Genomic DNA, 10,465 nt, shown 5'->3' on the forward strand with positions numbered 1-10,465 from the left:
AGGGCCTCAAAGACTGAAGTCAGCTCATAATTCTAATCTGTGGCACCTACCTCAGATGGGGTGTGTGGTGTCAGGGGGTAGAGAGGAGGTTCATCCAGCTTTTCTCTATCATAAATTTCTAATTATGGATTCAAAAAAAAAACCTGAAAGCTCTAGGAATCTGAATGTATCAAGGCTACATACTGTCTGAGTGACATTGCCGAGACTCACGCAAGAACATCGGGTTCCAGATAGTCTCTGGAACCAGACTCAGAAGTAGGTTAGTAGGAACATTACCTCATTAATCTCTGTCTCTATGCACAATAAAAGGCAAAGCTCAAACTCCCGGGGCTGCCAGTGAATCAGGCATAAGATAGGATGCATTACTTGTTCTTCCTATCCAACATTTTGAACATTCACCTGCCTCAGTCAGAGGAGGAGGAAATGTTTGGCATATCATTTCCACATTTGTGAAAAAATGAAATTTCCCAACTATTTGGTTGCATAACTGTCTCTGCTATTCTGCAGATGTATAATTTCATGTTCAACCCAACCCCCAGGTCACTGGTGTGCACCAAGCATCAATGAGTTTTTTTTTTCAGTTTTTATTAAAAGCAGAGGGTATCTGAATCACAAAGGGAAACAGGGAGTCAGCCCAGGAGTGGGCAGGCTGTAACCAGGATGAACAGGACCCTATTGGATGCTATAGATAGATACCCAATGATGCAGTCCTGCAGAAAGCTGTCTCTATAATGGAAGGCAGGGCATGCTGTAGAGACAGACTGGAACCAGAAACTATGGAACATTTGTGTTCTCATTTCATTCTGGCTTTCTCTCTTGGCTTTGTGATCTCAGAGGACTTGCGACTGTGCTCCTGTCTTGGAACCAGATGGACAGCAATGACTTCTCTGTCTGTGCCAAAGGTTTATTTTCAAGCAGCTAATGAAATTAAGCATATATGCGTAAACCATGGAGATAAACATATTGCGCCTACACCCCCCAAATAAAACGATAACATCTCTATGAAACAGAACCTGTTATTGCCATATTGATTTTAAAGTAAATTAGAGGAGGTCATATATCTTTACGGGTGGAGTCAAGATTTGAATACCAACCTATACCTATACCTGCACCCATACCTGTACATGTACTTATATAGCAGCTATGGTTATTGTGCAGTTATGTGATTTTTCAAAATCATTGGAAATAAGATGAAAAATATCAAATGTCACAAACTACCAGGTAAATAGGAAACACTTTCATACTCTTTCCTCACCTGTTATCTTAATACCATTAGGCTTTCTGATCTCCCTGGACAAATGCAGAATAGGGTATATTGACTCAGTATGTTATAAGGCTTCTACTGAGTGAGGAGGCCCAGACAGGGAATATGGCAATTCATGGGACTCTGAATGAGTGTTTTCTCTCATCTCTCTCTCTGTGTGATTTCTTACAACTCAGTTTAAGACCTCAAGATGCAGTGCACATACAGACTTCCTGTAGGATAGACTCTGTTGGTCCTCAAAAGGGAATAGGTAACGATTTGTTATCATTTGTGTTCCAGACTAAGAAATTCTTCTCTATCTGTGGAAGCCACGTAAACCTAGAGGGCAGGGCACCTGGGCTGAGAGAGAGTCAGAGGGAACTAAGCATAGGAATTCTGGAAATGGCTGGATGTTAACATTTACCTCACTGCTTTGTCATATGTTCAGCAGAGACATAAAATAAAATACATCAAAATTACACCGGGTTGAGTGCCCTTGGTCACAATAAGTATGGTAAAAAGACCTTTGTCCTGCTTCAGGCTGGTGAAGGGGGAAGATGAGCTTCGGTGAGAGACTGGATATGAATTCTAGTTCGCTTGGCTGGGTGCATCTGTAAAATGGGGGAGGACAGAACTCCCAGCCCAGGTCGTTGAGTAGGATTAAGTAAGGAGGGTGAAATGTCCAGCAGGAGCTGAGCAGTTCAATCCCCCATTCCCTTTGTTACTAAGAGTCTACACTACTCATTCCTTCCTTGCCCAAGTTTACATCCTCCCCACCCCCAACAACTTGTTACAAATAACTTCACGCATATATCTCTGAATTCTTGGCACTTTTTAATTGCTTTGTTCCTGGTTTCCTAAGGGTTTAACCCCCTGTTTCCATGGTGATTTCTAGAGCCATGCCTCTATTTCTACTCTCACTGACACTTCTTGATTTTTTTTTTTTCTTTTTATTCTAACTTGTTTGAAGTGAAAGATGGACCAGGATTCAGGCCATAGCAGCAAGTCTGGCAGCACCTGGATTCTATAGGGGAGTGAAAATCTCTTCAGGCAATTATGTTCATGGATTGCAGTATACCTAGAAAAGTCCTATATGCTTTCTTATTTTTATTATGTCTTTTATTTTTGAGATTATAATAGGCCATTGCCTTTTCTTTCTCTCCTTTCTCATGGTAAAGCTGTTAAAGTGGACAGGGAAGTCCACAAGGCCTCAACTCTAAAACTACAGACAGATAAAGAGTGCTGGAAGCCAGAGAAATAGCCTTGCCTGGGAAGAGCACACTAGGCATGGTCTCTTGCATAAAACCTACGATAGTGCTCCCAGGAAGAATAATCTCCTCTTATGAAGACCCAGGTTAAGCAAACTGTACAGGTAACACCTTTGCCCAATTCACAACCCTGGGTAAGCATCTTCTACATATAACACTTTTGCATGGTTTATGGTCTACCCTCTTCTACATGCAGGGATGTAGTTGTATATTCCAGATCCTAATAAATAATAGGGGCTCAGAATGAGTAGAATCAACATGGGGAGGCCGGTTGTTCATGCAGAACAAATCATCAATTTAGTTCTTCCTGTGCTGCTGTGGTTTGAATGTGGATTGTGCCTCACAGGTTGATGTATTTGAACACCGAGTCCCAGCTGGTGACAGAGATTGATGGACTTGCTGGATGAAGCAGGTCAATGGGGGCAGATATTGAATTTTGGTCTCCTGATACCACTTCTTGTTCACTGTCTACTTCCCGATTGGAGCAATATGTGACCAGTTGTCACACCTTTCTTGTGGTGCATTGAGTTCCTTCTTTTTTTTTTTTTTAAATTAGATATTTTCTTTATTTACATTTCCAAATGCTATCCCGAGAGTTCCCTATACCCTCCCCCTGCCCCTGCACCCCTACTCACCCACTCCCACTTCTTGGCCCTGGCATTCCCGTGTGCTGGGTGATATAAAGTTTGCAAGACTAAGGGGNCTCTCTTCCCAATGATTGCCGATTAGGCCATCTTCTGCTACATATGCAGCTAGAGACAGGAGCTCAGGGGGTACTGGTTAGTTCATATTGTTTAGTTCCTTCTTAAACTGTGAGTCAAGAAAAATCTTTCCTTCCTGAATTAGCTTCTTGTTAGATACCTGGTTATAATTTCGATAAAAGTGACTAATATGTATTTGCTTGTTCACACACAAGGTGGAGTAAAAGGTTGTGGAAAATAGCACCAATTTTCCCTCAAAACAATCGATTTATACATCAATATTTTATTCTAGAGCTGAGAAGACTGAGCCTCAGGGAGATAAGCCTAGTCCTTAGGGAGTAGAGCTGAGCTTGAACTGTGACCCAGCTGATCCTCCAATGTGAGTGCTTTCATGCAGCAACACACTCTAGTAAACTCCTCTAGTAAAATTCATATCTAGGCCATGGAATTGGGAAAGACACCAGCTTGCCTCAGCCAGAAGTTAAAAGCTTTTTTTTTTTTTTTTAAATTAGGATAATGATGTTTTTGACTAAGGGACTCGGGGGTCATTGGAGACAGTTTCTCGGGCCATCCTCTTCAGTTTGGCTTTTCATTAAGGCAGTTTTTTTTTTTTTTTTTTTTAAATTAGGAATCAGTTTATAAAGACCCTTAAGGTTCATTTGCTTCAAGGAACAGTGAAGCCTAGCAGGGAAGTTTTATGGCAACAGAAAGTGCCAGGTTGACTGTGCATAGCTAAAGAAAAACACAGCATTACCTGCTGTCCATGGTAGAACACAGCAAGAAGGAACATGGCCATCAGCAGCAATGATGCTTCCTTGGTCCCCAGGAAATCTCTGTGGGAAAAACAACAGAAGAGTGCCATGGGTGACCAACCACAAAGGGATTTTAAGGGTAAGGATGAAGAAACAGGTTTGAAATGGAGCGTGATGTGAAGAAATGAATATTTTCCAAACACCTGACTATAACATAGACTGCTCTAAAGGTTTTTTGTACCATTCATAAAACAAGATACCGTGGAACCTATGAGGCTACACGGGGCATAGCTAGTAAAAGAAAATCTAAGGTTTAGTATCTAGACAATATGATTACATCAGTATTACCAGTAAGGTCTCTACTCGTATAGCGATTTTTTTTCTACGTTTCAAAGAGTTTGGATCCCCTCTCATCAGAATATCCTACAGAGGCGAGTATTCCTTCAGTCATTCTTTTTTTTTTTTCCAATTTTTTTATTAGATATTTTCTTCATTTACATTTCAAAGGCTATCCCTAAAGTCCCCTATACCCTCCTCCCGCCCTGCTCCCCAACCTACCCACTCCCGCTGCCTGGACCTGGCATTTCCCTGTACTGGGGCATATAAAGTTTGCAAGACTGAAGATGGCCTAATCGGTCATCATTGGGAATAGAGGCCCCTTGGTCTTGCAAACTTTATATGACCCAGCACAAGGGAAGGCCTGGGCCAAGTAGTGGGAGTGGGTAAGTAGGGGAGCAGGGGCGGGGGGGGGTATAGGGAACTTTCGGGATTGCATTTGAAATGTAAGTAAATAAAATAATAATAAAAAAAAAGTTTTCAAGACCAAGGGACCTCTCTTCCCAGTGATGGCCGACTGGGCCATCTTCTGCTACACATGCAGCTAGAGACACGAGCTATGGGGGTAATGGGTAGTTCATATTGTTGTTCTACCTATAGGGTTGCAGACCCCTTTAGCTCCTTGGGTACTTTAGCTCCTCCATTGGAGGCCCTGTGTTCCATCCAATAGATGACTACGAGCATCCACTTCTGTATTTGCCAGACACTGGCATAGCCTCACAAGAGGCAACCATATCAGTGTCCTTTCAGCAAAATCTTGCTGGCATATGCAATAGTGTCTGCGTTTGGTGGCTGATTATGGGATGGATCCCTGGGTGGGGTAGTCTCTGAATGTCCATCCTTTCGTCTCAGCTCCAAACTTTTTCTCTATAACTCCTTCCCTGGGTATTCTGTTCCCTATTCTAAGAAGGAATGAAGTATTCACACGTTGGTCTTCTTTCTTCTTGATTTTCTTGTGTTTTGCAAATTGTATCTTGGGTATTCTAAGTTTCTGGCCTAATATCCAGTCATTCTTTTTAAAAGTCATTGACCTACTTAAGAAGCCAGTGTTGAATGCTTGCCATGTGATGGTTTTATTCCAACTGCCTTCAAGCTCAGATTATGATATTTGTCTGTGAGTTGGATACTTTTAATTACTCTATCAACGAGTTTCATCTTCATGTCAGTTTTATGAGTAGGGTCTCCTGGCCCCCATTTTCATAAACCTTTAATGGAGGTTCTGGTCTTTTTATGCCAAGATACTAACAGCAGATTTGTCGTTTCTTAGCTATAGTCCCAAAGAAGCACATTATGACTGAACATCTTCTATATCCTAACATCTGATGGTATACAGAAATGAAGAAGATACATTGCCCTTAGTCCTGAAATAATTTACTCGAGGAAAAAAAAATCAAATATATAGACAATTTTGTAATTAGGTTAGATATATCCTTATTGCTCTGACACTGTTTGAAAAGAGATTAATGAACTGAGTCAGGCTGTTGAGGAAATACTTAAGAAGCCCAGGCTGCAGAGCTAAGAACATATTACTTAGCTTGGCATTTACATCTCTCTAACCTCAGGTTAATAAGCAAATTTCAAATGTCACGTTTGAGGACATATGGAGCCTCAGTAAGAGAGACTGCTTGAATTTGTCAGAACTATCCAACAAGAGTGCTAAGGTGAGGAGGGTTGGGCTATAACCCCATTTATTGATGTACAGATCCATCCTTCCTTCCTTCCTTCCTTCCTTCCTTCCTTCCTTCCTTCCTTCCTTCCTTCCTTCCTTCCTCCCACCCATTCTCTGGTCTTGGATGCTTAACGGCTGCTGAGAAAAATATTAAAGACATGAATTTTGATGATGATCCAGATTCCTAGTGCAACTCTGTTTTTGAACATTTCTTTGACCTCAAAAAAGCCGCTTGATTTCTCTGAGCCTCACTTCAGAATGACTCCACAGTGTTTTACACCCTTCACTGTGAGGAGGAAATGAGCAATGGTGGTGAGGTACTTGGCACGGTTCCTCGCCCGTACCTTCCTCTCACTTCTCCGTGAAGCCTCTGACACAAATCTTGCCTATTGGTGTGCTGCTTTAAAGAATCATTTGCTCACATTACTTCATTTGCATAAGAGATGTCCTATGTTTAGAACCTCCCCTGGATTCTGTCAATCTGTTCCAGACTCCTGCACTGCCTGGCGCTTCAGATATCCTCTTCTTTGTGATGCACAAGACGTATTTTAAGCCAAGAAAATTATCATTTGAAACACATTTTTCAAGAGACAACATGGAGGCTTCTTGAATCATTTTTGAAAACAGTGATGGACTAAAAATACTCAGCTAGACTAGACTCAGAAGAAAAAAAAATGAAAGAAAATTATGAACAATTTCTGAGTGTTTAGCTATATGCCACATGAAAAAAAAAAAACTTGTGTAGAGACCAAAGTATATGAATAGCAACCCAATCATATTGAGAAAAAGCCCAAAATAATTATCTTTTGAATTCAGAACTTGTACCTCCCATGATTTTTAGAAAAACATACAAAGAGTCAAATGGCTGAAATGTATTTCATATTATTGAGCTTTGCCTAACAATGGGTTTCACAGACTTAATATGAAGGAAATTTTGATATATTGATTTGTATTAATAAGATAGCTGAAGTAATACTACCATCTCCATGGGAAAGGGACATTGTTAATTGAAAACACATGTAGAGTAATGAAATCCACAGGGCCACTATAATCTTTAGAGATAATTTCATCTGATGTATTATAAAAATTAATATTTAATGTGAGTATGACTCACTAATGAAACATTTATGCTAGCTCTAGTAAACCTGCAAACTAAAAAAGAGAGCTAACCATTCAGAGAAAGCTACGATTATTTTGGAATCCATTTTAAATATCATTTATATATTCTCTTTGTAAAAATGCATCTATAAATTTAAGGCTATGATGTTCATATTGTTTTCTAAGATACTTTTGCCCTTAATATAGGGAATTATAATAGGTTTATATAATTAGCTATATTACAATTAATTTTTCAAATCCATTTTATTCTGTATTATGCATAGTATGTATAATATAGTACACTTTACGAGGTTTTTATTTTATACGAGACTAAAAGCCCAGAGGGAAGAGATCAATGGGTCAAGGCCACATATTCACTTGTCTCATTGTCAGTATCAGAACCCAGATCTTAAGTGCAAAGCTCTGAGTTTTCAATATGACTCTTTCCCCTCCAAATTTTTATTTATTAGTTTTGATTTTCCTTCCCAAAACCACCAATAAGCCATCCCACTTAAATTTACTTTTATTCTGGTGCTGTGTCACAGGTGTAATGAGGCTTTACTGGCGCAAGCTTGTATCATATCTGAAGCAAACTTCACCTATACATCCTGTTCTCTCACGTCAATTCAGATGATATTAACTGACCACAGAGGTTCCTGCACATCCACGCTCATAGATACCCTGCTCACGTTAGCTGGAAAGTGGAATCAGCCTAGCTGTCCATCAACTGATACGTCAATGATAAAAATGTGGCACAGACTCATAATGGAATTTGTTCAGCACTAAATAAAAATGAAATCTGCAGGAAAGTGGATGAAACTGGAAAATATTCTTGGGGATGTAACCCAGAATCAAAAAAAACCAAAAACAAACAAACAAACAAACAAAAAAAAAACCCCAGACACTTCATGTTAGGGAATCATATGAGAAGAATAGCCTTGAAGCTTTAGATTTCTTTGTTTAATTTGGAGTGCCCATTGTGATCAGGAAGCAAGGGGCGGTGTTGTTGAAGGGCTTTCCTGGAGAGGATAGCAGCACCCCTGGGATAGGAAAGTGCAGGGAGAATATGAGTAGGAGAAAGATTTAAGAGGGGACATGGGTGGATAAATGGCAGAGATGAGGGGTTTCAGTAGGTTAAACAAAAGTAAGAATGCCTTTAAAAAAGCCATATGGATTCCCACTATTGTATAAGCTAATTAAATAATATAATTAAAATCAATTTGAAGGGATATACTCTGTATGGGTAGATTATGTGGCTTTCCAGAAGTCACAGGTTATTAAATAAAAATTGCAGTGCCAGATGTGGGATACCGCCATATGAGTTGTTAGTCGGGGGTAAGGGGAGTGTCCCCCAAAGCAATATAGGCCGTTGCTGTTACTTAGCTTCCCACTAGATGAAAGGACTCTATTGATGAAGACTTTGGTTACAGGATATAATAAAGTCCTTAAGCTGGAACTGAGCTGAAAGCTTCCCTAATGTCACGTAGCTCCTCAGTGTCAGAAGACGCTATGCAGACAGCTGAGGGAGAAAAGACATCCACTCTTTACCCAGCTGTGAGTCACATGAACTATAGTACCATCGGGAAGACAGGATGTGCCCAGTGGGTGTCATAGTGTCGTTAGCGTTATGGGGGCAGCCAAACACTTTTTTAAAGTTAGATTTTAAGTCTGTTCCAGAAAAGGAATGCATGCCTGGTAGTGTAAATCTGATCGATAGTCAAAGGCTGGGAAGTCTTAGGGGGGAAATCTTCTGTTGTTTTGCTAAATGGACATGGTAACTAGCTGTTTATGCTTGTGCCCATAGATGACTGCTGCTCTCAGCCTAAGTCAGAGAAGCTTGTGTTTTTAGTGGGCCATGGTTAATGCGGAGACTCCTAGCTGGTAAAAGTACTGAGAATAAGTGATCACCCCAAGCTCAGCTTTGATGGAAACCTCTATATCACTCCCTCCAAGGCTCAGGGAACATTATAGGAGAGGAAGTAGAAAGAACAAAGGGGAAGTGGAAAGAACTAGAGAATGGGAAGGGGTGTGAAAAGATGTCTTCTCTCCATGAAATAGATGCTACACCCACAAATTCATAGCAGCCGCGGCTCTCTGCTTAAGGCTTACCCAAGACTTGGGCCATCAACATTCCGACTTGGAGGCTTATGGGCTCATAAGGTTCCGCTCCACCAGGAAGAGCTGAAGAATTTAATGGTTTCTGGGTAGGAAGAATTGTACTCCTCAGTGGTATAGCCACTGTCAAGTTGTACTTGTTCAAATAATCTTCTACCCATGCTCATTTGGGCAACCTCATTGAATTTAATGAGCAACAAGTAAACCAGAAGAGGCAAGGAAAGAAGAACAGTAAGAGCTGAAGGGGTTTGCAACCCGATAGGAAGAATAACAATATCAACCAAGCAGACTCTCCCCCCCCCCTCAGAACTCCCAGAGACTAAGCCACCAACCAAAGAGTACACATGAAGGGACCCATGGCTCCAGCTGCTTATATAGCTAAGGAGTGCCTTATCTGGCATTAATGGGAAGGGAGGCCCTTGGTCCTGTGAAGACATGATGCCCCAGCATAGGGGAATGCTAGGGTCAGGTAGGAGTGGGTGGGTGGGTGGGGGGAGCACCCTCATAGAAGCAGGGGAAGGGAGGATGGGGTATGGGGCTTGCAGTGGGGAAACCCAGAAGGGGGATAACATTTGAAATGTAAATAAAATAACGAAAAAAAAAAAAAAACCAAACCCAACAGTGTTATGAGTACATACACAGACTGAAAGCAGACATAATAATAAAGTTATAAAATCGTCATACATTAGAAACTGAGAACATCTAGAGTTTCCCCTAAATACTCTTGGGATTTCATATGTACATGAATATAAACATTCACACACCACTTGGGAAATTCTATCAAAGAATTAAAAACAGGAAAGCAATAATAATTCCTGTTCAAATTACATGTTGTGATTTCTATTCCTGAAGCAACGCTGAAACGTCAAGTAATTTACTCCAGTTCATAAAGCTAAGTGCACAGTGACGTACGGTTATCAGTGAAGATTTTCATGATCTTTCCTCCCTAGCTACGATACCCTACTGTACACAACCCTCTTGTACATATCTACTTAAAATCACTTTCTTTTAAGCTCCCAAGTGGCCTAAATTTATCTTATTCATGGGTAATCTTCAGTGCCAATCCAAAGCTCTCAGCAGGAAGGGTAATATGTATTAAAACGAGGAGACAGATAGGAGCGAGGGTTAAGGTTATGCAGTGTTAGGTGACAGCTATTTGGCTTTTATTATTTACATGGAGTAACCCTTGGCCATTGGCTCCTCATCTCTACCATGATGGCTTAAATATATGAACTGGCTCCACATTTTCTCCTCTTTCCCTCTCTTTCTCCCTCCCTCCCTCC

General features: G+C 40.7%; 1 protein-coding gene across 4 annotated transcripts in view; it reads right to left on the reverse strand.

Moving 5' to 3' along the window:
* Window positions 1-10,465, reverse strand: part of Adcy8 (adenylate cyclase 8) — a 208,830-nt gene that overhangs the window by 21,190 nt on the left and 177,175 nt on the right. For all 4 annotated transcript variants that reach the window (XM_021216372.1, XM_021216371.1, XM_021216370.1 and 1 more), the window contains one exon: window positions 3,967-4,045. In XM_021216372.1, coding sequence (XP_021072031.1) covers window positions 3,967-4,045 — 79 coding nt within the window. The remainder of the gene's footprint in view (window positions 1-3,966; window positions 4,046-10,465) is intronic.

This window comes from Mus pahari, chromosome 17, assembly GCF_900095145.1.
Source record: "Mus pahari chromosome 17, PAHARI_EIJ_v1.1, whole genome shotgun sequence".
Lineage (NCBI taxonomy): Eukaryota > Metazoa > Chordata > Mammalia > Rodentia > Muridae > Mus > Mus pahari.